This window comes from Cebidichthys violaceus, unplaced genomic scaffold (genome assembly GCF_023349555.1).
Source record: "Cebidichthys violaceus isolate CVI_PGR_0920_01 unplaced genomic scaffold, fCebVio1.0.p SCAF_33, whole genome shotgun sequence".
NCBI classification, from domain to species: Eukaryota; Metazoa; Chordata; class Actinopteri; order Perciformes; family Stichaeidae; genus Cebidichthys; species Cebidichthys violaceus.
Window position 1 is genome coordinate 611,401 of NW_027176517.1, and position 27,797 is coordinate 639,197.

The window sequence follows — 27,797 nt, forward strand, 5'->3', positions numbered from 1 at the left end:
GCAACGAGCCGAGTAGTGGGACGCCTGGAGCGACTTGTCATTGGTCAGACTGCGCTGTCAATCACCCCTAATCCTCCGTCTGATTGGTTAACCTTTCCGCCGCTCTCACGAGCTCCGACGTGATTGGCTATCTTCTTTTCGTTCGCGGCCCGCCTCGGTGAATAAACTCTTGCAGCTGCAACACAAGTCGGGAAAAAAGAAAAAAAGGAGAGCGGAGGAGGTGCTAGCGTAATGCAATGAGTTGAAGCTGGCTTGTTTTGAGGAGTTAAAAGTTGTTCATTTAACGCCGTCACTGGCTGACCGTTGAAGGCTTTGTGTTTTACTTGGAATTATACAAAGTTGGAAGAAATGTAGGGACTTTTTTGGCCGCCTTTGTCGTTGCCTCACGATGGAGGAACCTGCAACAAGGCAAGTGGTGAAACCGTGACTCGTTAGCTAACTTAATTCACCGTTTAAGTTACATATTTATTGACGTGGTACTGATTATTCAATGCTATTTAAAAAAGCTTAGAGGTGTGTTAAACGCACCGGGGTAATATATATCAAGTAGGTTGAGTCTAAAAAGTGACACTTTTGAGTTGAACTGTATCTACATCACCGTTACTCTCCACAGGGAGTTGGAGATGTCCCTGTCAGACGGCAACGTTACCTCGGACGACGATTTGCCTTTAACGTTACCCACAGATGACAGCCTCAGCGGAAGCATCCGAAAGGTGAGACACCTGGACACACACACACACACACACACACACACACACACACACACACACACACACACACACACACACACACACACACATACTCAGGCACGTAACGTTATATAAATACACACACACACACACACACACACACACACACACAGTCGGGGGTAGGTGGTGAACACGAGGAAAGGGTCTGATGGGGTCCTTGAGATCCCCCATAGGTCCTATAGGTGGCTCCATGACAACAACAGCAACTTTAAGCTAACTGTAAACTTTGGATAATCCTGATCCATTCTGTAGTCCCTCCATCTTTTAATATCGTCAGTGATAATTACTTTAAATGATATAAACTATATTCAACCTGGATCCTTAGGCAGTCTATAAAATCACCTCACCCCCCATAAGCAAAACATGATCTTTCACGTACCTCTGGTCTCATCGGCTGTATTTTGCCTACAGTTTGGAGACACCAGCCCCTCAATACAGTGGAGTTGAATGCAATTTTGATTGCGGAGAAATCAAAAGGAACATTTTGCGAAAACGCGACAGGAAAGTGTCTTTCTCTGCTTCCTCTGGATGATCCACAAACCTCACCGGTGACTGTTCTTTACCGGGACTATTTGATCAGTAAATAGTTCCAACGAAACGGAGAGTTTCAGAGGACGTGTTTCTGGAGGCGTACGTTTATAGCTGAAACGTTTAAATGTGTTTTTAGCAACAGGAACATCACCTCCGTCGCCTCCTTTTGCATTAAGGTGGCATGAGAAACTGGCAGAGGAGGAGATCTCACAACCAATGCAGTGAAACCTGATTTTGTTGCAACACTGATATCATATCATTAATAGTATAAGTGCAGTGTATCAGGCAACCTTCATGGTATTTTTCCCACAGTGTATTGAATCTCTGGTTTGAATGGGGGGGACATTAATGATTACGTACACGGCGCCCTGAAGCAAGCCACTTCACCTTCTGCTGCCTAAGTGGAAGACTCGAAGCAGCAACTTACAATTTCACACATCTGTGTAGCTGAAAAACAACGTGTACTCAGAGGCGTAGAAGGTTTTTTTGGTTGTTTTTTTTTCACACGGGTTTTTAAGACTGATGTTGAGCAGCCTCCATCCGGCTGCCCTGCTGGTGGTTCAGCAGAGGTGGGAGCTTGGCCACGGTCCTAATCCACACAGGCACTCTGAGGATTACTTGTCGTGCGCATGCTAAACAAACACCTTAACTGGGTGAGAGGCAACGAGAAAGATAAAGGGGGGGAGAGAGAGGGAGAGAGAGGATGAAAAAACATCCGTATACACAAGTTGTCTGAAAGGAGGTGATGGAGGGAGGCACAAGGATAAAGAAAGGGAGTGTTCAGCATGTTTACGGTGCAGCTGCTCCATCCGTCACGCCGCTGTACATCTGTTTACCTTTTTCAGTGTGAAACAGTGGCTGTATGATGGACTGCTTCTTCTTTTTTTTTTTTTTACCGAGCAGACGTGTAACAATCAGCTGTTCCGGCGTTGTTGGCAAAATGCCTTTTTGTTGAAGCGAGACTTAAGAGGCCTTTAAATCTTCAGACAGATGCACGGCTCTGACATATTACCGGCTCCTTTTTTTTTTCTTCTGTTAGACATATTATCCTTCTGGGGAAGAAGGTTCTCCTCCTGCCGAGTTATCGCCATGTTCAGCATCCACGAGGAGCTCCCTCGTCTCTGACGCGCCCTTTGACACGCTGTATAGACCTCTAGTTGTGAAGTTAGTCAGCTTTCTGTCCGTGCTGCGCTGTACTGTACTGCCACCATATACGCTCGACCACTAAAATGCCACAGTTTACTGATGGTTGAAGTTGTTGCCTTGTCATTTATTCCCGTTTATGGTCAGAACGTCTGCTGTGTCACGTTCTAAGTCACAGAAACGCACCGTGAAAATGTTACAGCGGTTACTTCTTTCATCTGTTACCGACTCTTCAAACTCTCTCTCAAAAAAAAAAGAGTTGGTGATTGTTGGAGCAGTGGAAAGATGACTGAAGGCGTTTTTTTAAGCGATTTATATTGTTTCTGTCTGGTATGAATGAAGCGTGTCCACCTGGGAGTCATGTTTCCATCACTGCCAGTTGGAGATGGAGCCGATAAATACTCGTGCCTACTGCAGAGTCATTAATGCTGATTGTACCGTTTCGCTGAAAACACAAAAGCCAGATGTTACTGTGTATTAGTGGGGTTTTTGTCCAGTGGGAAAAGGGCTCTGGTAAGGTGATGAACGGACTAACTGGTTATTAGAAACTGTCTTACCTGGGCACCTGAAGTACAAACGGGACGTCACCTCTTCCACACATGGCCCGACCTGCTGCTGTAAATTCACCCGTACATCAGTTGAACAGTTCTTTTGATGGCTCCGTTTCCTCTCGTCCTCTGCAGGGATGTGATCCTTTCGCCCAGACTCAGCGCAGTAAACTGCAGCACCGGCGGGCTCGCATCAACCAGCAGATCAACAAGGAGATGCGCATGAGAGCCGGAGCTGAGAACCTGTTCAGGTGAGGTTCTTTTCCCCCTCTCTAGAATATCCTGTAGAAGCCAGAAGTTAGTTTCATCTGTGGAGGGACTCGTGCTGCATGGAAGCTTTTGAAAATATGGTATTTGTGATGGTATTTCTTACTCATTTAGTGGTTAAGTTTGCCTGCTTTATTAGTTGTTTCAAAGTGTTTCTTGTTGGACACATTGTTCACGGCATTTACTTTTATTTGAAAGGCCAAACACTTTCCCCGACGTCAGCGTTTCCTCTCTAAGATGTGATGATAAATGCTATTCTTGTCTCCTCTGTGTTGGTGGCTCTTTGTTAGCGTGTTGGCTCAGTCACATTTGTGGTGGTGTCCTGTGATGGGGAAAAAAGGTCAGAGATCACGCCCCTCCAGAACACACACACACACACACACACACACACCAGTACCCAGTTTTATGACTCTGTTTGTGTTCGCTGTGTCTGTCTGCTTGTGTGTCTTCTCTAACCGTGTTGTGTACGTTTGCGTCGTCTCTCCCTTTTTTTCCCTACAAATAATATTAATAATTGAACACTGCATACTTTCCAGCTTGAACACCAGCGATCCTTATCACCCAACGTGTGTCTTTCACACGGCGCACAATATTTCTGTTGGTGAGGAAATGAACGGTGGCAGAACATCAAAGTATCCTATCCCCTCCAGCTTCTGTCCATGTCTCGCTTCTCGCTGCCTTTGCTTCCTTCTCAGGCTCTGCATGTTTGTCGTCCACTCGGAGGTAGATTACAACAGAGGCAGAAAGTAAACGGTTAATATAGCTTTGAGAACATTTACAGCGTGATTAATCCGCTGTGCCAAACTCTGTGAAAACACACTCCTTTACTCATTAAGATTCAATTTGGGAGGAGGAGGAGGAGGAGGAGGAGGAGGAGGAGGAGGAGGAGCCACCACTTAATTAAACTTAAATGAGCTACTTTCTTCCTCCTTAGTGGTGCCATGTCAGAATCTAATAAGATTAACACGGGGAAACAACAGTGTCTTTGATTAAAAGACAAACCACAGTTACCTCTTAATATCATCTCAGGACTTTGTTTGGCTGCAGCTTATTAAAGTTTCACAAAATCAGGGAGAGATTGATGATAGGTAGCAGGGCTGCAACGTTTAATTATTTCCATTATTGTTTAGTCTGCATGCATTTTCAGAGTCCATGGTGTCATCTTCACATCATTTCTTTTTAACCACAAACTGTTCTTGAATGCAATGTTTTAGTTTTATTGTATGAAATGGATGTGGCCGATTCGCCATTGCAAAAGATTTTCTCAGTGGATTTGATCTGGTTTAATACAAGTTAAATAAACAAAGTTATAAAGTTAATTTATTTAATGATTAATCAACAAATCAGAGCTAATATTAGTTTGGAGTAATTCTCCATTGGCGAATGATTTCTTTTTCTTTTGGATTTTTCTCCCCAACTCCATTTTTGACTGGATTTAGGCTGTTATCCTAAAAGGTGATGACTCAGTTTAGGGGAAATAAAACAAGCGCTCCTGCCTTTTCTGTTAGGACGACGGGTCACAGAGACAAAGAGGACCCCCCCCCCCACACACACACACACACACACACACACAGACACACACACACACACACACACACACACACACACACACACACACACACACACAGCCTGCCGGCCTGTAATCAGCCGGCTTTGTGTCCGCCTCCTGTCCTGTGCTCATGCAGAGATTCCCAACGGAGCCCGGCAAGCTCATCCCCCACTTATTTGTCTGGCGCTGTCAGACCTTTTTTTTTTCCATCCTCCCCCTTTCCGGTCAACTGGAATACTCAACACACACACACACACACACACACACACACACACACACACACACACACACACACACACACACACACACAAAACGTCTCACTTTCACTTCATACACTCTGAGACTGTTGTGGAACTGGGTTGTGGCACGAGTGCTTGTGGGTGGGAGGTGTTTGGGGGGGGGGGGTTGCTAATTAGAAATGAGAGCGAGGTTGTAGCTCTTCAGGGTTTGTGATTGGCTGATGAAGACGTCATGTCGCGCTGCAGGCTGTGCTTCTCTGTGGGAATTCAGATGAGAGACGGTTACTTGTTCAATCCTGGTCTTCTTATCAGTTAGTTTGGGTTTTTTAGAAAAATACCACAAGTTACTCAAAAAAAGAACTTCATGTCTTTCAGTTCATACACTCAGAGAAAGAGTCACCCCCCCCCCCCCCTTAAAAGCTGCAGTGTGCGTGCAAGTGGGTGTGTGTGTGAAGGGGATATTTGGCAGCTCATTTAAAGCTGACTAATCAGATTGCCCTTGGCTTCATCCTAGTTATAGGTGTGTGTGTGTGTGTGTGTGTGTGTGTGTGTGTGTGTGTGTGTGTGTGTGTGTGTGTGTGTGTGTGTGTGTGTGTGTGTGTGTGTGTGTGTGTGTGTGTGTGTGTGTGTGTGTGGGAGTGACAGATGAAGGTAGATGAGGGTAAAGCACTAACTAACTGGACATGTATCATTATTTACAGGAACTCAAAGGTGAGAGTCAGCTGAGGATTTGAGCTGAGTTTGATCATGTTAAAGAAAACTCTCCAGCAGTCACTGACTCATGACAAAATCAAACAATAGCTAAAATGTTACCCAAAAAAATCTGAAAGACAGTTTTTTGTACATATGCCTGATACGATAAGATCCGATGTTGTGTAGCAGTTACAGTACAGAGGAGGAACGAGTGCAGTTATATGTTATAACTAAAGAAAAAAGGATCCACAGGTTATGAACAGGAAGCCGTCAAGACTTTGTGGTCCAGATATAAGAGAACATATTCATCCTCATGACCCAAAACATAACCACACCTTGCAATTACTTCCAGTGTGTCATAGTCTGTCTTTGACAGCTTAATGTTTGTCTTTCCTCCCCAAATCGTCCAGCTGATGATGCATCCAATGACTCATTCACACAGATACTTTTATTCTTTCTTTTCACCAGATAAAACTAAGAGACTGAAAAGAACAAAAACTGCGTCAGTGATTCCAATACCTCTATTTTATTTGGGCTTCTCGACCGAAAACATGTATTTGTCTCTTGATCTGTATTTTTTTTTTTTATTTCTTCTTTAGTGAAAAGTCTGCCAGAATGATGCATTCATGTGCATCTTGTAAGTCTGTTCACCACAAATGTTTATAGTGATCCCGTTCCGTTTGTGCTTCCCGTCATTTCATTGAGCCAGTGAAATTTAATGATTGGATTACAGGTCGCTAGGCAACCTAGTGATGCCTCAGACTTCCAGGAACAGTGTGTACTGTTGACCTCAGAGCCCCCCCCCCCCCAGAAGTGTGAGCTGGCTCTGCTCCTCCTGTGATTGGAGGGGGGTGGAAAGTGGTGAAGTGAATGAAAAGAGGGCGATGCAGAAGAGGGTGGAGACATGACATAGCTGCATAAATTAAACGGTGAAATCTACGCTGCTCATTGTGTTTACCGTGTCTTGTTTACGTGCATTCATGTCGATTTACTCCTGCTAGTCAGCTCCTCTCCAAGGTGGAACGTGTTATCTGTGATGCTAGGCCGTGTGATGAAGCAGGCAAGGACCCACAGTAACACACGTAGTCGTGTTTTATTCAACCCACTGCTAACGTGTGCTTTGTTTAGGCACAAAACAACTATAGACTATAGAAATATCAAATTCAAATCTCACACACCACAGTCTGGTTTTTATTCTCAAATGACAGGGATCCATATGAGCAGCAGGTGTCAATCAGATGAAGAACACTGGAGATCAATGTGTGTGTGTGTGTGTGTGTGTGTGTGTGTGTGTGTGTGTGTGTGTGTGTGTGTGTGTGTGTGTGTTAAATTCTGCAGGGCAACAACCAACAACAAGGTGAAGGAGACCGTGGCTCTGGAGCTCAGCTTTGTCAACTCCAACCTGCAGCTGCTCAAAGAGGAGCTGGAGGAGCTCAACAGCAACATGGAGGTCTACCAGACCGACAGGTAGAAAGCTCTGTCACACACACACAGGCACACGCACACGCACACACACACCAGTGTTAGCAAATCAGCATCTCTGTGATTTGGGGTCGTATTTTTGGGTTGAAACGAGGGGTCTGTGTTTCAACACGGGTGGGTTGCCGACACTGCTGCTGACGCCCTGAAAACTGTCCGCCCCGGTTGACGGTCACACCGGGAGGGGGGGGAGAGCACAGTGAGCACGGCCCCGGGGAGCAGCGAGGGTCCAATAGGTTCTAACACTGACTCGACTGGAGCCACTTTCAGCCCGGGCTCTTTCTGTGATCGGCGAGGGCCAGCCCACCCGTGTTACAATATTTTCGGTCAATTGTGAAACTGTGGCGGGAATGAATATAGGCTATGGTGGGCCGCCACAGTCTTGGTGATTATTAGGAAACAATGCGCATACACACAGACACACACACACACACACACACACACACACACACACACACACACACACACACACACACACACAAAATCATGGCCTATTTAAAACCCATGACCCAATTATTATTTGTCCCATGAATTCCAGGTCACTCTCATTAGTCTAATCAGAATTATAATTGGTGAAAACAAACATTCATTACATTTTTGTATTCACCCTACATTGTGTGTATCTGCTCCATGTGTACTTCTGTCGTTGTGGGGACACATTTATGTTTTTGCTTTGAGAGGAAGGGCTTTATTAAGTTATAGAATAAGTTTCAGTCAAGCTTAAGTAAAGGGACTAGGGAAGTATAGGTGTGTGTGTGTGTGTGTGTGTGTGTGTGTGTGTGTGTGTGTGTGTGTGTGTGTGTGTGTGTGTGTGTGTGTGTGTGCGTGCGCAGTCCTTCACAGCCAGGAGATGTTTTCCTCTGCAGTCTAGGGTCACGGGAGGGCTAAATCCCCGATTAGAGGGTCATTAATGGCCGCGTGGCGTGCGTGTTTCGGTTCATTGTGAATGGGAGGGGGTGACTTCGGGGGGTGTTAGGGCCGTACGGGTTAATACTTGGCTTTAGCTTTGTCTATTAGCAGGATGAAGCAGTGAGCGGTGAACCTGCTGTGTTTGAAGACTAGCAGATGGCAGTGCTGCCTCGCCTGAGCCTATAACCTGCACTGAGTTTAATGTTGGTGTTTACATGTTGGTGTTTACAGGGTGTAACCTGGGTAAGATTACACGCATACAGAACACACGCTGTAATCATTTTGTTTTCACAGCGAGGCCATCAACGTTCCCATGATCCCACTCGGATTAAAAGAAACCAAAGAGGTGGACTTCACCGTTTCTATCGAGGTGAAGATGACATCTCATATTTCACCCGCTTGATTTATTTCAGTTATTAAAGTTCCTTTTCTGAGTGAAACATTGCATAACAAGATAGAAGAGGAACATTATCCTTATTTTACAAGCTGTGTTTCAGCTTTGACGTTTTTTAAACTGAAAACAACATGCGTCATGTGACCTGCTTTCTTTATTGTGACGAATACTGACTTGACGCCACATCCAAAAATGTCTTCCCTGAAAAATTTGCATTTCATCACAAATTTGGCCTACAAAGATTATTTTAGTATGTGTCAAAGCTTGATTTTTACAACGTACAAAGATATAAACTAGTGTTAAGACGCTATCATAAAGACACTGCCATTGATTTCCAGTGAAACATTCTTGTCTAATCTCACATTTCTTTTTTTTTTTTTTATATGTTTTTTTTGAAAAGCTGCCGAGGGGCACCGAAAGCTCGGTCAAATCCTCTGCAATCTGTGTGGGTATTAGAGAATACCTGAGCTGTGAAACTGATTTGTCATTATGTAACGCTCTGTCTCCCCTCACAGGACTTCATCTGTGAGCACTATGGAGAGGACAGCTCTCTCTACGACAAGGAGATCAAAGAGCTTATGGAGCTCAGACAGGTTAATAAATGCAAAAGTACAAAACAAATCTTGTTCAATATTAAATCTGTCTTTTTTTCTTAAGGATGGTTGTGGAAAATCAGTGCAAAACTGTGGGAAAAGAAATAGAGAAATGAAAGGTCTGACATGTACATGTTATGTGCCTGTGACATTAGATGTATGTCTATGTGTGTTGTTGTTGTTGTTGTTTGAATCAGGCCATGCGTACACCCAGTCGTAACCAGGCCGGTCTGGAGCTACTGATGGAGTACTACAACCAGCTGTACTACCTGGACCAGCGCTTCTTCCCTCTACACAGGAACCTGGGCGTGCACTTCCACTGGTAGGACACGAGCACTTCTTAATGTAAAAGCCTGGAGGTTAATGAGTCCTGCATTACAAGTACTGAGGCCTGGTTGTGTTGAGAGAAGATGACAAGTGGACGTTTATTCCTCACTTTGATTCCTTAGTTACTCAGCTATATTTTGTGAAGAATTATGATTGAACGTGATAGTTTCTGAGTTGGACATCATTACATGAACAGCCAGCGCTGTGATTGATTTGGCTGAAATATCATCCATGCTCTGCCAGGCCTGGACTGCTGTACTTTGTGCTTGTTTTGGGGGCTTGTATGTTTGTATGTACATATGTGTTGTAGGGCTGTATCCATCGATATTTGAGCATTATTAATCGCATGATTGTCCATAGTTGATTGCCAATAATTCCACGTTATCTGTTCAGAGTGTACCTTTTTAAAAGTTCAATGTAAGGCTGTACTGAATGATGTTTTTTTCGATGATTCGCAGCTTCTATTGAGGTATTTGAATGAGGCATTGGATGTCTGTCGTCATATTTTACGATGTCATCACCTTAAAAAATGGGGAAAAATATAATTTTCTGTTATTGTGGTTATATAAATGGAATTGATGGTGATTCAATATTAATTCTCTGCCCCTCATACCACACACACACACACACACACACACACACACACTCTCTCTCTCTCTCTCTCTCTCTCTCTCTCTCTCTCTCTCTCTCTCTCTCTCAGGCAATAGACACACATGCTTCGAATACACACTCTGACACAGTAGGTTGCGATATGTCTCTTTTTAAAGTTATGAGAGGACATTACTCTGATTGGAAGGGTAGATTACTTAAGTCATAGTAAAAAAAGTCTTAAATAAGTCATTGTAAATGCCACAGTTCACATGTCGAAAAAGAATTATGCAAAAAAAGTCATAGTATAACATGTCGAAAAGTCATACTATAGCATTTTGAAAAAAGTCATGAAAAAATCATAGGATAGTATGTTGAACAAATTCATAAAAAGTCAAAGTATTGTATGTTTAAAAAAATCTGATTAAGTCATAGTATAGCATGTAGAAAAGGGTCATAAAGTTGTAGTACAGTATGTCGAAAATATTAATAAAAAAGTCATAGCATAGTATGTTGAATATATTAATAAAAAAGTCATAGTATTGTATGTCGAAAAAGTCATAGTATAGTATGTCGAAAAAAGTCATTGTATAGTATGTTGAATATATCAATAAAAACATCATAGTATAGTATGTCGAAAAAAGTCATAGTATAGTATGTCGAAAATATTAATAAAAACATCATAGTATAGCATGTCGAAAAAAGTCATAGTATGTCGAAAATATTAATAAAAACGTCATAGTATAGCATGTCGAAACGTCATAGTATAGCAATAGTATAGCATGTTGAAAAAAGTAATAATATAGTATGTTGAATATATTAATAAAAAAGTCATAGTATACTATGTCAAAAAAGTTATAGTATAGCATGTCGAAAAAAGTCATAGTATGTCGAAAATGTTAATAAAAACGTCATAGTATAATGTGTCGAAAACGGTCATAGTATGTTGAATATAATAATAAAAATGTCATAGTATAGCATGTTGAAAATAATAATAAAAACGTCATAGTATAATATGTCGAAAACAGTCATAGTATAGCCTGTCGAAAACAGTCATAGTATAGTCTGTCAAAAAAAGTGAAAAACGGTCATAGTATAGCATGTCGAAAAAAGTCAAAAAACAGTCATAATATAGCCTGTCGAAAGCAGTCATAGTATAGCATGTCAAAAAAAGTGAAAAACAGTCATAGTATAGCCTGTCGAAAAAAGTGAAAAACGGTCATAGTATAGCCTGTTGAAAAAAGTGAAAAACGGTCATAGTATATAGCATGTCGAAAAAAGTAAAAAAACAGTCATAGCATATTATGTCGAAAACAGTCAGAGTATAGCCTGTCGAAAAGAGTAAAAAAACAGTCACAGTATAGCATGTCGAAAACAGTCATAGTATAGCCTGTCGAAAAAAGTGAAAAACGGTCATAGTATAGCATGTCGAAAAGTCATACTATAGCATTTTGAAAAAAGTCATGAAAAAATCATAGGATAGTATGTTGAACAAATTCATAAAAAGTCAAAGTATTGTATGTTTAAAAAAATCTGATTAAGTCATAGTATAGCATGTAGAAAAGGGTCATAAAGTCGTAGTACAGTATGTCGAAAATATTAATAAAAAAGTCATAGCATAGTATGTTGAATATATTAATAAAAAAGTCATAGTATAGTATGTCGAAAAAAGTCATCGTATAGTATGTCGAATATATCAATAAAAACATCATAGTATAGTATGTCGAAAAAAGTCATAGTATAGTATGTCGAAAAAAGTCATAGTATAGTATGTCGAAAATATTAATAAAAACATCATAGTATAGCATGTCGAAAAAAGTCATAGTATGTCGAAAATATTAATAAAAACGTCATAGTATAGCATGTCGAAACGTCATAGTGTAGCAATAGTATAGCATGTTGAAAAAAGTAATAATATAGTATGTTGAATATATTAATAAAAAAGTCAGAGTATACTATGTCAAAAAAGTTATCGTATAGCATGTTGAAAAAAGTCATAGTATGTCGAAAATGTTAATAAAAACGTCATAGTATAATATGTCGAAAAAAGTCATCGTATAGTATGTCGAATATATCAATAAAAACATCATAGTATAGTATGTCGAAAAAAGTCATAGTATAGTATGTCGAAAAAAGTCATAGTATAGTATGTCGAAAATATTAATAAAAACATCATAGTATAGCATGTCGAAAAAAGTCATAGTATGTCGAAAATATTAATAAAAACGTCATAGTATAGCATGTCGAAACGTCATAGTGTAGCAATAGTATAGCATGTTGAAAAAAGTAATAATATAGTATGTTGAATATATTAATAAAAAAGTCAGAGTATACTATGTCAAAAAAGTTATCGTATAGCATGTTGAAAAAAGTCATAGTATGTCGAAAATGTTAATAAAAAAGTCATAGTATAGTATGTCGAAAAAAGTCATCGTATAGTATGTCGAATATATCAATAAAAACATCATAGTATAGTATGTCGAAAAAAGTCATAGTATAGTATGTCGAAAAAAGTCATAGTATAGTATGTCGAAAATATTAATAAAAACATCATAGTATAGCATGTCGAAAAAAGTCATAGTATGTCGAAAATATTAATAAAAACGTCATAGTATAGCATGTCGAAACGTCATAGTGTAGCAATAGTATAGCATGTTGAAAAAAGTAATAATATAGTATGTTGAATATATTAATAAAAAAGTCAGAGTATACTATGTCAAAAAAGTTATCGTATAGCATGTTGAAAAAAGTCATAGTATGTCGAAAATGTTAATAAAAACGTCATAGTATAATATGTCGAAAACAGTCAAAGTATAGCCTGTCGAAAAAAGTGAAAAACGGTCATAGTATAGCATGTCGAAAAAAGTGAAAAACGGTCATAGTATAGCCTGTCGAAAGCAGTCATAGTATAGCCTGTCGAAAAAAGTGAAAAACAGTCATAGTATAGCATGTCGAAAAAAGTGAAAAACGGTCATAGTATATAGCCTGTCGAAAAAAGTGAAAAACGGTCATAGTATAGCATGTCGAAAAAAGTGAAAAACGGTCATAGTACAGCATGTCGAAAAAAGTGAAAAACGGTCATAGTATAGCATGTCGAAAAAAGTGAAAAACAGTCATAGTATAGCCTGTCGAAAAAAGTCATAGTATGTCGAAAATATTAATAAAAACGTCATAGTATAGTATGTCGAATATAATAATAAAAACGTCATAGTATAGCATGTCGAAAATGTTAATAAAAACGTCATAGTATAATATGTCGAAAACAGTCATAGTATAGCCTGTCGAAAAAAGTGAAAAACGGTCATAGTGTATAGCATGTCAAAAAAAGTTGAAAAACAGTCATAGTATAGGCTGTCGAAAACAGTCATAGTATAGCCTGTCGAAAAAAGTGAAAAATGGTCATAGTATAGCCTGTCGAAAAAAGTGAAAAACGGTCATAGTATAGCATGCCTAAAAAAGTGAAAAACGGTCATAGTATAGCCTGTCGAAAAAAGTAAAAAAACAGTCATTGTATATTATGTCGAAAAAATCATAGTATAGCCTGTCAAAAACAGTCATAGTATAGCCTGTCGAAAAAAGTAAAAAAACAGTCACAGTATAGCATGTCGAAAATAGTCATAGTATAGCCTGTCGAAAAAAGTGAAAAACGGTCATAGTATAGCATGTCGAAAAGTCGAAAAACAGTCATAGTATAGCCTGTCGAAAAAAGTGAAAAATGGTCATAGTATAGCCTGTCGAAAAAAGTGAAAAACGGTCATAGTATAGCATGTCGAAAAAAGTGAAAAACGGTCGTAGTATAGCATGTCGAAAAAAGTGAAAAACGGTCATAGTATAGCATGTTGAAAAAAGTGAAAAACAGTCATAGTATAGCCTGTCGAAAAAAGTCATAGTATGTCGAAAATATTAATAAAAACGTCATAGTATAGTATGTCGAATATAATAATAAAAACGTCATAGTATAGCATGTCGAAAATGTTAATAAAAACGTCATAGTATAATATGTCGAAAACAGTCATAGTATAGCCTGTCGAAAAAAGTGAAAAACGGTCATAGTGTATAGCATGTCAAAAAAAGTTGAAAAACAGTCATAGTATAGGCTGTCGAAAACAGTCATAGTATAGCCTGTCGAAAAAAGTGAAAAATGGTCATAGTATAGCCTGTCGAAAAAAGTGAAAAACGGTCATAGTATAGCATGTCTAAAAAAGTGAAAAACGGTCATAGTATAGCCTGTCGAAAAAAGTAAAAAAACAGTCATTGTATATTATGTCGAAAAAATCATAGTATAGCCTGTCAAAAACAGTCATAGTATAGCCTGTCGAAAAAAGTAAAAAAACAGTCACAGTATAGCATGTCGAAAATAGTCATAGTATAGCCTGTCGAAAAAAGTGAAAAACGGTCATAGTATAGCATGTCGAAAAGTCATACTATAGCATTTTGAAAAAAGTCATGAAAAAAATCATAGGATAGTATGTTGAACAAATTCATAAAAAGTCAAAGTATTGTATGTTTAAAAAAATCTGATTAAGTCATAGTATAGCATGTAGAAAAGGGTCATAAAGTCGTAATACAGTATGTCGAAAATATTAATAAAAAAGTCATAGCATAGTATGCTGAATATAATAATAAAAAAGTCATAGTATAGTATGTCGAAAAAAGTCATAGTATAGTATGTCGAAAAAAGTCATCGTATAGTATGTCGAATATATCAATAAAAACATCATAGTATAGTATGTCGAAAAAAGTCATAGTATAGTATGTTGAAAAAAGTCATAGTATAGTATGTCGAAAATATTAATAAAAACATCATAGTATAGCATGTCGAAAACAGTCATAGTATACTATGTCAAAAAAGTTATAGTATAGCATGTCGAAAAAAGTCATAGTATGTCGAAAATATTAATAAAAACGTCATAGTATAGCATGTCGAAAATGTTAATTAAAACGTCATAGTATAATATGTCGAAAACAGTCATAGTATAGCCTGTCGAAAAAAGTGAAAAATGGTCATAGTATAGCCTGTCGAAAAAAGTGAAAAACGGTCATAGTATAGCATGTCGAAAAAAGTGAAAAACAGTCATAGTATAGCCTGTCGAAAGCAGTCATAGTATAGCCTGTCAAAAAAAGTGAAAAACGGTCATAGTATAGCCTGTCGAAAGCAGTCATAGTATAGCCTGTCGAAAAAAGTGAAAAACAGTCATAGTATAGCATGTCGAAAAAAGTGAAAAACAGTCATAGTATAGCCTGTCGAAAAAAGTCATAGTATGTCGAAAATATTAATAAAAACGTCATAGTATAGTATGTCGAATATAATAATAAAAACGTCATAGTATAGCATGTCGAAAATGTTAATAAAAACGTCATAGTATAATATGTCGAAAACAGTCATAGTATAGCCTGTCGAAAAAAGTGAAAAACGGTCATAGTATAGCATGTCAAAAAAAGTCGAAAAACAGTCATAGTATAGCCTGTCGAAAACAGTCATAGTATAGCCTGTCGAAAACTATCATAGTATAGCCTGTCGAAAAAAGTGAAAAACGGTCATAGTATAGCGTGTCGAAAAAAGTGAAAAACGGTCATAGTATAACATGTCGTAGTATAGTATGTCGGAAAAGTCATATTGTAGTATGTCTGGGTGACCATGGCTAAGTGGAGAGCAGGGCCGCCTTTCAAACAGAGGGTCGGTGGTTCAATCCCCGGCTCCTGCTCCATTAGTCTCATGTCAGTTGTCAAGACACTTAACCCCAAAGAATTGCTCCCGTAGGTGCGTCTACCCTGTGTAGATAGATACAGAATTGTAAGTTGCTTTAGATAAAAGCATCTGCGAAATGACTGTAATGTTGAATATATTATTAAAAAAGTCATAGTATAGCATGTCGAAAATATTAATAAAAACGTCATAGTATAGCATGTTGAAAAAAGTGAAAAACAGTCATAGTATAGCCTGTTGAAAAAGTGAAAAACGGTCATAGTATAGCATGTCGAAAACAGTCATAGTATAGCCTGTCGAAAAAAGTGAAAAACGGTCATAGTATAGCCTGTTGAAAAAAGTGAAAAACGGTCATAGTATAGCATGTCGAAAAAAGTGAAAAACAGTCATAGTATAGCATGTTGAAAGCAGTCATAGTATAGCCTGTCGAACAAAGTAAAAAAACAGACAGTATAGCATGTTGAAAACAGTCATAGTATAGCCTGTCGAAAGCAGTCATAGTATAGCCTGTCAAAAAAAGTGAAAAACGGTCATAGTATAGCATGTCGAAAAAAGTCAAAAAACAGTCATAGTATAGCATGTTGAAAACAGTCATAGTATAGCATGTCGAAAAAAGTAATATTATAGTATGTCGAAAATATTAATAAAAATGTCATAGTATAACATGTCGAAAAAAGTCGTAGTACAGTATGTCGAAAAAGTCATATTGTAGTATGTCTGGGTGACCATGGCTAAGTGGAGAGCAGGGCCGCCTTTCAATCAAAGGGTCGGTGGTTCAATCCCCGGCTCCTGCTCCATTAGTCTCATGTCAGTTGTCAAGACACTTAACCCCAAAGAATTGCTCCCGTAGTTGCGTCTACGCTGTGTAGATAGATACAGAATTGTAAGTTGCTTTAGATAAAAGCATCTGCGAAATGACTGTAATGTCGAATATATTATTAAAAAAGTCATAGTATAGCATGTCGAAAATATTAATAAAAACGTCATAGTATAGCGTGTCGAAAAAAGTCATAGTATAGCATGTCGAAAATATTAATAAAAATGTATGTCGAAAAAAAAAAAGTCATAGCATAGTATGTCGAATACATTAATAAAAAAGTCATAGTATAGCATGTTGAAAAAAGTGAAAAACGGTCATAGTATAGCATGTCGAAAAAAGTCAAAAAACAGTCATAGTATAGCATGTCGAAAAAAGTGAAAAACGGTCATAGTATAGCCTGTCGAAAAAAGTGAAAAACGGTCATAGTATGGCCTGTCGAAAAAAGTCATAGTATGTCGAAAATATTAATAAAAACGTCATAGTATAGTATGTCGAATATAATAATAAAAACGTCATAGTATAGCATGTCGAAAATGTTAATAAAAACGTCATAGTATAATATGTCGAAAACAGTCATAGTATAGCCTGTCGAAAAAAGTGAAAAACGGTCATAGTGTATAGCATGTCAAAAAAAGTTGAAAAACAGTCATAGTATAGGCTGTCGAAAACAGTCATAGTATAGCCTGTCGAAAAAAGTGAAAAATGGTCATAGTATAGCCTGTCGAAAAAAGTGAAAAACGGTCATAGTATAGCATGTCGAAAAAAGTGAAAAACGGTCATAGTATAGCCTGTCGAAAAAAGTGAAAAACGGTCATAGTATAGCATGTCGAAAAAAGTGAAAAACGGTCATAGTACAGCATGTCGAAAAAAGTGAAAAACAGTCATAGTATAGCATGTCGAAAAAAGTGAAAAACAGTCATAGTATAGCCTGTCGAAAAAAGTCATAGTATGTCGAAAATATTAATAAAAACGTCATAGTATAGTATGTCGAATATAATAATAAAAACGTCATAGTATAGCATGTCGAAAATGTTAATAAAAACGACATAGTATAATATGTCGAAAACAGTCATAGTATAGCCTGTCGAAAAAAGTGAAAAACGGTCATAGTGTATAGCATGTCAAAAAAAGTTGAAAAACAGTCATAGTATAGGCTGTCGAAAACAGTCATAGTATAGCCTGTCGAAAAAAGTGAAAAATGGTCATAGTATAGCCTGTCGAAAAAAGTGAAAAACGGTCATAGTATAGCATGTCTAAAAAAGTGAAAAACGGTCATAGTATAGCATGTCTAAAAAAGTGAAAAACGGTCATAGTATAGCCTGTCGAAAAAAGTGAAAAACGGTCATAGTATAGCATGTCGAAAAAAGTGAAAAACGGTCGTAGTATAGCATGTCGAAAAAAGTGAAAAACGGTCATAGTATAGCATGTTGAAAAAAGTGAAAAACAGTCATAGTATAGCCTGTCGAAAAAAGTCATAGTATGTCGAAAATATTAATAAAAACGTCATAGTATAGTATGTCGAATATAATAATAAAAACGTCATAGTATAGCATGTCGAAAATGTTAATAAAAACGTCATAGTATAATATGTCGAAAACAGTCATAGTATAGCCTGTCGAAAAAAGTGAAAAATGGTCATAGTATAGCCTGTCGAAAAAAGTGAAAAACGGTCATAGTATAGCATGTCTAAAAAAGTGAAAAACGGTCATAGTATAGCCTGTCGAAAAAAGTAAAAAAACAGTCATTGTATATTATGTCGAAAAAATCATAGTATAGCCTGTCAAAAACAGTCATAGTATAGCCTGTCGAAAAAAGTAAAAAAACAGTCACAGTATAGCATGTCGAAAATAGTCATAGTATAGCGTGTCGAAAAAAGTGAAAAACGGTCATAGTATAGCATGTCGAAAAGTCATACTATAGCATTTTGAAAAAAGTCATAGGATAGTATGTTGAACAAATTCATAAAAAGTCAAAGTATTGTATGTTTAAAAAAATCTGATTAAGTCATAGTATAGCATGTAGAAAAGGGTCATAAAGTCGTAATACAGTATGTCGAAAATATTAATAAAAAAGTCATAGCATAGTATGCTGAATATAATAATAAAAAAGTCATAGTATAGTATGTCGAAAAAAGTCATAGTATAGTATGTCGAAAAAAGTCATCGTATAGTATGTCGAATATATCAATAAAAACATCATAGTATAGTATGTCGAAAAAAGTCATAGTATAGTATGTTGAAAAAAGTCATAGTATAGTATGTCGAAAATATTAATAAAAACATCATAGTATAGCATGTCGAAAACAGTCATAGTATACTATGTCAAAAAAGTTATAGTATAGCATGTCGAAAAAAGTCATAGTATGTCGAAAATATTAATAAAAACGTCATAGTATAGCATGTCGAAAATGTTAATTAAAACGTCATAGTATAATATGTCGAAAACAGTCATAGTATAGCCTGTCGAAAAAAGTGAAAAATGGTCATAGTATAGCCTGTCGAAAAAAGTGAAAAACGGTCATAGTATAGCATGTCGAAAAAAGTGAAAAACAGTCATAGTATAGCCTGTCGAAAGCAGTCATAGTATAGCCTGTCAAAAAAAGTGAAAAACGGTCATAGTATAGCCTGTCGAAAGCAGTCATAGTATAGCCTGTCGAAAAAAGTGAAAAACAGTCATAGTATAGCATGTCGAAAAAAGTGAAAAACAGTCATAGTATAGCCTGTCGAAAAAAGTCATAGTATGTCGAAAATATTAATAAAAACGTCATAGTATAGTATGTCGAATATAATAATAAAAACGTCATAGTATAGCATGTCGAAAATGTTAATAAAAACGTCATAGTATAATATGTCGAAAACAGTCATAGTATAGCCTGTCGAAAAAAGTGAAAAACGGTCATAGTATAGCCTGTTGAAAAAAGTGAAAAACGGTCATAGTATAGCATGTCGAAAAAAGTGAAAAACAGTCATAGTATAGCCTGTCGAAAAAAGTCATAGTATGTCGAAAATATTAATAAAAAAGTCATAGTATAGTATGTCGAAAATGTTAATAAAAACGTCATAGTATAATATGTCGAAAACAGTCATAGTATAGCCTGTCGAAAAAAGTGAAAAACGGTCATAGTGTATAGCATGTCAAAAAAAGTTGAAAAACAGTCATAGTATAGGCTGTCGAAAACAGTCATAGTATAGCCTGTCGAAAAAAGTGAAAAACGGTCATAGTGTATAGCATGTCAAAAAAAGTTGAAAAACAGTCATAGTATAGGCTGTCGAAAACAGTCATAGTATAGCCTGTCGAAAAAAGTGAAAAACGGTCATAGTATAGCCTGTCGAAAAAAGTGAAAAACGGTCATAGTATAGCATGTCGAAAGCAGTCATATTATAGTATGTCGAAAATATTAATAAAAATGTCATAGTATAACATGTCGAAAAAAGTCGTAGTACAGTATGTCAAAAAAGTCATATTGTAGTATGTCTGGGTGACCGTGGCTAAGTGGAGAGCAGGGCCGCCTTTCAATCAAAGGGTCGGTGGTTCAATCCCCGGCTCCTGCTCCATTAGTCTCATGTCAGTTGTCAAGACACTTAACCCCAAAGAATTGCTCCCGTAGTTGCGTCTACGCTGTGTAGATAGATACTGAATTGTAAGTTGCTTTAGATAAAAGCTTCTGCGAAATGACTGTAATGTCGAATACATTAATAAAAAAGTCATAGTATATCGTGTCGAAAAAGTCACAGTATAGTGTGTTGAATATATAAATAAAAAAGTCTTAGTATACTATGTCAAAAAAAGTAATTGTATACTATTCATAGTATGGTATGTTCAATGTCATAAATAAAAAACTCAAGGATTCAAGGATCATTTAATGTTATTATGCAATACCAGGATACACAATTAATGCAGTTGAAGCCCATTTGCAACACAAGAAAACATGACAAAAACAACAAAAACAGTAGTCCACTTCTGTTGTGTATTTTATGAATTTGCATCATAACGAATGTAAACAACAGCAACAAAAACAATTCTTTGAGCAGATAATATGGCCAACATCTTAAAATATTTGCCATCAGGAAAACATTGTCCATCAACTTTGACTATTTTTGAGCACCAAGCTTCATGATGTAAATGAGTCCACCTCTTCTCGTCCCACGGGAGGCCTGCGCTCTGTCCTGTGCTCTGCCCGTCAAGTGCTGCTTGATGTGGGATGCAACAATGGAGCCAGGTCTCTGTAATGATTTGGGTACAACAGTCGCCGATCTCCCGTTACTAGGTTTGCCTGCAGTCTTATTTCATCCATCACTTTTTTCCACAACTGGTCATTTAGACAACCAGGAGTAGGCTGGGTAGTAGAGTAGCCTTAGGTCCTAGCTGGGTTAGCTCAGCTTCTTTCTCGGCTCTCCTCCCTGGGGCAGTTTGCTGGCGTTTGGCCAGGCAACTCTGGCTGCTTTGTCGGCAATGGGCTATGATCTTCTAAAAGTCAGATGCACTTAATCCAGACTTTTCATTTTCAGATGTATAGTATGCTGAAAAAAGACATAAAAATGCCATTGTCTAGTATGTCGAAAAAAGTCATTGTATAGAATGTTGAAAAAAGTCATAGTATAGCATGTTGGTAAAAAAAAAAGCCATCATACAGCATGTCAAAAAACATAATGAAAATAAGTCATAGTATAGGATGTAGAAAAAGGTCATAAAGTCGAAGTACAGTATGTCGAATTTATTAATTAAAAAGTCATCATATAGAATGTTGAAAAAAGCCATAGTAAGTATGTCGAAAATATTAATAAAATCGTCATAGTATAGCCTGTCGAAAAAAGTGAAAACGGTCATAGTATAGCATGTCGAAAAAAGTCAAAAAACAGTCATAGTATAGCCTGTCGAAAACAGTCATAGTATAGCTTGTCGAAAAAAGTCAAAAAACATTCATAGTATATTATGTCGAAAACTGTCATAGTATAGCCTGTCGAAAACAGTCATAGTATAGCCTGTCGAAAAAAGTGAAAAACGGTCATAGTATAGCATGTCGAAAAAAGTCAAAAAACATTCATAGTATGTTATGTCGAAAACAGTCATAGTATAGCCTGTCGAAAAAAGTGAAAAACGGTCATAGTATAGCATGTCGAAAAAAGTCAAAAAACATTCATAGTATGTTATGTCGAAAACAGTCATAGTATGTCGAAAACAGTCATAGTATATAGCCTGTCGAAAAAAGTGAAAAACAGTCATAGTATATTATGTCGAAAGCAGTCATAGTATAGCCTGTCGAAAAAAGTGAAAAACGGTCATAGTATAGCATGTCGAAAAAAGTCAAAACACGGTCATAGTATAGCCTGTCGAAAAAAGTGAAAAACGGTCATAGTATATTATGTCGAAAACAGTCATAGTATAGCCTGTCGAAAACGGTCATAGTATAGCATGTCGAAAAAAGTCAAAAAATAGTCATAGTATAGCATGTCGAAAAAAGTCAAAAAATAGTCATAGTATATTATGTCGAAAACAGTCATAGTATAGCCTGTCGAAAACGGTCATAGTATAGCATGTCGAAAAAAGTCAAAAAACATTCATAGTATGTTATGTCGAAAACAGTCATAGTATGTCGAAAACAGTCATAGTATATAGCCTGTCGAAAAAAGTGAAAAACAGTCATAGTATTTTATGTTGAAAACAGTCATAGTATAGCCTGTCAAACAGTCATAGTATAGCCCGTCGAAAAAAGTGAAAAACGGTCATAGTATAGCATGTCCAAAAAAGTGAAAAACAGTCATAGTATAGCATGTCGAAAACAGTCATAGTATAGCCTGTCGAAAACGGTCATAGTATAGCATGTCGAAAAAAGTCAAAAAACAGTCATAGTATATTATGTCGAAAATAGTCATAGTATAGCATGTCAAAAACAGTCATAGTATAGCCTGTCGAAAAAAGTGAAAAATGGTCATAGTATAGCATGTCGAAAAAAGTCAAAAAACGGTCATAGTATAGCCTGTCGAAAAAAGTGAAAAACGGTCATAGTATAGCATGTCGAAAAAAGTCAAAAAACATTCATAGTATATAGCATGTCGAAAAAAGTCAATAAATAGTCATAGTATTTTATGTCAAAAACAGTCATAGTATAGCCTGTCGAAAAAAGTGAAAAATGGTCATAGTATAGCATGTCGAAAAAAGTCAAAAAATAGTCATAGTATATTCTGTCGAAAACAGTCATAGTATAGCCTGTCGAAAACAGTCATAGTATAGCATTTCGAAAAAAGTGAAAAACGGTCATAGTATAGCATGTCGAAAAAAGTGAAAAACGGTCATAGTATAGCATTTCGAAAAAAGTCAAAAAACATTATTAGTATATTATGTCGAAAATAGTCATAGTATAGCATGTCAAAAACAGTCATAGTATAGCATGTCGAAAAAAGTCAAAAAATAGTCATAGTATATTATGTTGAAAACAGTCATAGTATAGCATGTCGAAAAAAGTCAATAAATAGTCATAGTATATTCTGTCGAAAACAGTCATAGTATAGCATTTCGAAAAAAGTGAAAAACGGTCATAGTATAGCATGTCGAAAAAAGTGAAAAACGGTCATAGTATAGCATTTTGAAAAAAGTCAAAAAACATTCATAGTATATTATGTCGAAAATAGTCATAGTATATTATGTCGAAAGCAGTCATAGTATAGCCTGTCGAAAAAAGTGAAAAACGGTCATAGTATAGCATGTCGAAAAAAGTCAAAAAACGGTCATAGTATAGCCTGTCGAAAAAAGTGAAAAACGGTCATAGTATAGCATGTCGAAAACAGTCATAGTATAGCCTGTCGAAAAAAGTGAAAAACGGTCATAGTATAGCATGTCGAAAAAAGTGAAAAAACATTCATAGTATATTATGTCGAAAATAGTCATAGTATAGCATGTTGAAAAAGTCAATAAATAGTCATAGTATTTAATGTCGAAAACAGTCAAAAAATAGTCATAGTATATTATGTCGAAAACGGTCATAGTATAGCATTTCGAAAAAAGTCAAAAAACATTCATAGTATATTATGTCGAAAATAGTCATAGTATAGCCTGTCGAAAACGGTCATAGTATAGCATGTCGAAAAAAGTCAAAAAACAGTCATAGTATATCATTTCGAAAAAAGTGAAAAACGATCATAGTATAGCATGTCGAAAAAAGTCAAAAAACATTCATCGTATATTATGTCGAAAATAGTCATAGTATAGCATGTCGAAAAAAGTCAATAGTCATAGTATTTTATGTTGAAAACAGTCATAGTATAGCCTGTCGAAAACAGTCAAAAAACATTCATCGTATATTATGTCGAAAATAGTCATAGTATAGCATGTCGAAAACAGTCAAAAAATAGTCATAGTATATTATGTCGAAAACAGTCATAGTATAGCCTGTCGAAAACAGTCATAGTATAGCCCGTCGAAAAAAGTGAAAAACGGTCATAGTATAGCATGTCGAAAAAAGTCAAAAAACGGTCATAGTATAGCCTGTCGAAAAAAGTGAAAAACGGTCATAGTATAGCATGTCGAAAAAAGTGAAAAAACATTCATAGTATATTATGTCGAAAATAGTCATAGTATAGCCTGTCGAAAACAGTCATAGTATAGCATTTCGAAAAAAGTGAAAAACGGTCATAGTATAGCATGTCGAAAAAAGTGAAAAACGGTCATAGTATAGCATGTCGAAAAAAGTGAAAAACGGTCATAGTATAGCATGTCGAAAAAAGTCAAAAAACATTCATAGTATATTATGTCGAAAATAGTCATAGTATAGCATGTCGAAAACAGTCATAGTATAGTCTGTCGAAAAAAGTGAAAAACGGTCATAGTATATAGCATGTCGAAAAAAGTCAAAAACCATTCATAGTATGTTATGTCGAAAACAGTCATAGTATAGCCTGTCGAAAAAAGTGAAAAACAGTCATAGTATATTATGTCAAACTGTCATAGTATATTATGTCGAAAGCAGTCATAGTATAGCCTGTCGAAAAAAGTGAAAAAACATTCATAGTATATTATGTCGAAAATAGTCATAGTATAGCATGTTCAAAAAGTCAATAAATAGTCATAGTATTTAATGTCGAAAACAGTCAAAAAATAGTCGTAGTATATTATGTCGAAAATGGTCATAGTATAGCATTTCGAAAAAAGTCAAAAAACATTATTAGTATATTATGTCGAAAATAGTCATAGTAGAGCATGTCGAAAACGGTCATAGTATAGCATGTCGAAAAAAGTCAATAAATAGTCATAGTATTTTATGTTGAAAACAGTCATTATAGCCTGTCGAAAACAGTCAAAAAACATTCATCGTATATTATGTCGAAAATAGTCATAGTATAGCATGTCGAAAAAAGTCAATAAATAGTCATAGTATTTTATGTTGAAAACAGTCATAGTATAGCATGTCGAAAAAAGTCAAAAAACATTCATCGTATATTATGTCGAAAATAGTCATAGTATAGCATGTCAAAAACAGTCATAGTATAGCCTGTCGAAAAAAGTGAAAAATGGTCATAGTATAGCATGTCGAAAAAAGTCAAAAAATAGTCATAGTATATTATGTCGAAAACAGTCATAGTATAGCCTGTTGAAAACAGTCATAGTATAGCATTTCGAAAAAAGTGAAAAACGGTCATAGTATAGCATGTCGAAAAAAGTGAAAAACGGTCATAGTATAGCATGTCGAAAAAAGTAAAAAAATAGTCATAGTATTTTATGTTGAAAACAGTCATTATAGCCTGTCGAAAACAGTCAAAAAACATTCATCGTATATTATGTCGAAAACAGTCATAGCATAGCCTGTCGAAAAAAGTCAATAAACAGTCATAGTATAGCCTGTCGAAAAAAGTGAAAAACGGTCGTAGTATAGCATGTCGAAAATATTAATAAAAATGTCATAGTATAGTATGTCTAAAAACGTCATAGTATAGTACGTTGAAAAAAGTCATAGTATAGCATGTTGAATATATTAATAAAAACATCATAATATAGCATGTTGAAAATTTTAATAAAAAGTCATAGTATAGCATGTCGAAAAATGTCATAGTATATATATTATGTCGAATATATTAATAAAAAAGTCATAATATAGTATGTCTAAAAACGTCATAGGATAGCATGTTGAATATATTAATAAAAAAGTCATAGTATACTATGTCGAAAAAAGTCAAATAGCATTTCGAAAGAATTCATAAACAAGTCATAGTATGGTATGTTGAAAAAAATCTGAAAGAAATCATAGTCTTCTAGTCTTCTCGTAGTCTTAAAACATCATGAAAAAGTCATAGTATAATATGTTGAAAATATTAATAAAAAAGTCATAGTATAGTATGTCCTTAAAAAGTGTCAAAAAAATCCAATTGAAAAGTCGTAGTATAGTATGCCATAAAAAAGTTAAAAAAAAAAAAAGTAATAATATATTAGGCCATAAAAATGTAAAGAAAAGGCAAAGTATAGTTGCCATCAAAATCATTGCAATGCAGTAAGTAAATGTCCTCCTCTGTCTCTAGGTACGACTCCCTGACAGGAGTCCCGTCGTGTCAGCGCACGTTGGCCTTTGAAAAAGGAAGTGTGTTGTTCAACATCGGCGCCCTCTACACACAGATCGGAGCGCGGCAAGACCGCTCCGCAACCGCTGGCATAGACCGAGCAATAGATGCCTTCCAGAGAGCTGCAGGTAGTGAAACGGCACATGCTTACCCGCCTCATTAAGTGACTATGTGGGACGGAAAAACTGCCTTTAATTTGAGTAATTGAATGAACTAACAAAATATTTTAAATGTGTGGGGGGTTTTTTTAGGTGCATTTAACTACCTTAAAGAGAATTTCTCCAACGCTCCCAGTTTGGACATGAGCGGCCCGTCGCTCTGCATGCTGGTGCGTCTGATGGTTTCCCAGGTGCAGGAGTGTGTGTTTGAGCGAGTCACGCTCACCACCCAGGACACACACTTCACTTCGCAACTCTGCCTGGCACAAGAGGCTGCACGGGTGAGTTAACGCGTCTCTGGTCGTGTCGTTGTTGTTGTTGTTGTTGTGCCGTCGTCGATTCTCACTGCGTATGTGCTTGTAGGTGTCGGACGTCTACTCCTTAGTGCAGCAGACCATGACTCAGCCCCTGATGAAGGACTACGTGCCGTTTTCTTGGGCCTCCATGGTTCAAGTCAAGTCCGAACACTTCCGCGCCCTCTCGCACTACTACGCTGCCGTTGCACTCTGCGATCACACGCGTAAGCCACGCCGAACTACGCGCGACATTTCATTTCATATCATATCTGTAGCGGGTGTTCACGCTACTGCTAACTGTGCAGACACGGTCAGTTGTTTTGATTTGAATGGTCTTTACTTGCAAAGAGTCAAACTTAAAACGGAAAGCAAGATAAACAAATTATATTAAATATAAATAAAGATGGACAGAAAGATAATATGGATCAGCTTTTGTAGTGCAGACTTTGTCCAGTTAAGTTGGTGATACTTTGCAAAGACTAATTGTCTTTTTTTGGTTGTCCTTACCCAAAACTCCATCTACACACGTTAATGTGAAATGTCTTGTTCTGTAGTGTCTGCTGAGAAGGAGGAGGAGGAGGAGGAGGAGGAGGAGTGTGACGAGGGAGCAGAGAAGGCTTTCCTCCAGTTCTATGTCAGCAGTCCTGCAGAGCCGCCACTCAGCCAGGTTTTACGAGACCCTGAAAAAAGAAGAAAGCTTGGTGAGTTGATGGAATGTATATTTTCATATTTAGTCCAGATGCACAGCAGAGAGAGTAGAAACAAAGAGAGAGAGGGAGAGACTGACAGAGATGCAGTGGAGGCTTCCTGTCATTAAATCTATTTTCCAAAGATTTGGTTGATTTTATCTACAGTAGTATTCGCTCATCTGTTAAGAGCACGTCTGCCTACATGTATGCAGGTAAGGCTCACCTGCGGCGGGCGGTAATCCGACACGAAGAAGCCATGCGTGTCCACAGTCTGTGTAAGATCCTGAGGAAGATGGACATCCTGCAGGACGTGCTGTCGCTCACACACAAACGCTCTCTGGACAAGTACTCCGAGCTGGACAGAGAGGACGACTTTGACGAAACCGCAGAGGCCCCAGAGATACAGTGTAAGCATCGCTGTGAAGTCGCCTCGGCGATGTGATTCTTTGGTTAAATAACAGCCGGTGACTGTGGTTTGTTCTGTCGTTCTACAGCCCAAACCCATCAGAAACCAGACATCACTCCAACCAACTTCTCCAAAGTCCAAGTCACTGATATCTTCCAAAGACTGGT

The 27,797-nt window shown here is 37.1% G+C and overlaps 1 protein-coding gene across 1 annotated transcript in view; it reads left to right on the forward strand.

Annotated features, from left to right (window-relative positions):
- The first annotated feature begins 617 nt into the window (after positions 1-617).
- Positions 618-27,797, forward strand: part of rhpn1 (rhophilin, Rho GTPase binding protein 1) — a 29,910-nt gene continuing 2,730 nt past the window's right edge. Inside the window, exons 1-12 of the mRNA XM_068725096.1 lie at positions 618-713; positions 3,107-3,222; positions 7,058-7,186; positions 8,402-8,477; positions 9,017-9,094; positions 9,292-9,416; positions 26,043-26,209; positions 26,333-26,520; positions 26,603-26,759; positions 27,090-27,236; positions 27,437-27,631; positions 27,719-27,795. Coding sequence (XP_068581197.1) covers positions 624-713; positions 3,107-3,222; positions 7,058-7,186; positions 8,402-8,477; positions 9,017-9,094; positions 9,292-9,416; positions 26,043-26,209; positions 26,333-26,520; positions 26,603-26,759; positions 27,090-27,236; positions 27,437-27,631; positions 27,719-27,795 — 1,545 coding nt within the window. The 5' untranslated portion in view covers positions 618-623. The remainder of the gene's footprint in view (positions 714-3,106; positions 3,223-7,057; positions 7,187-8,401; positions 8,478-9,016; positions 9,095-9,291; positions 9,417-26,042; positions 26,210-26,332; positions 26,521-26,602; positions 26,760-27,089; positions 27,237-27,436; positions 27,632-27,718; positions 27,796-27,797) is intronic.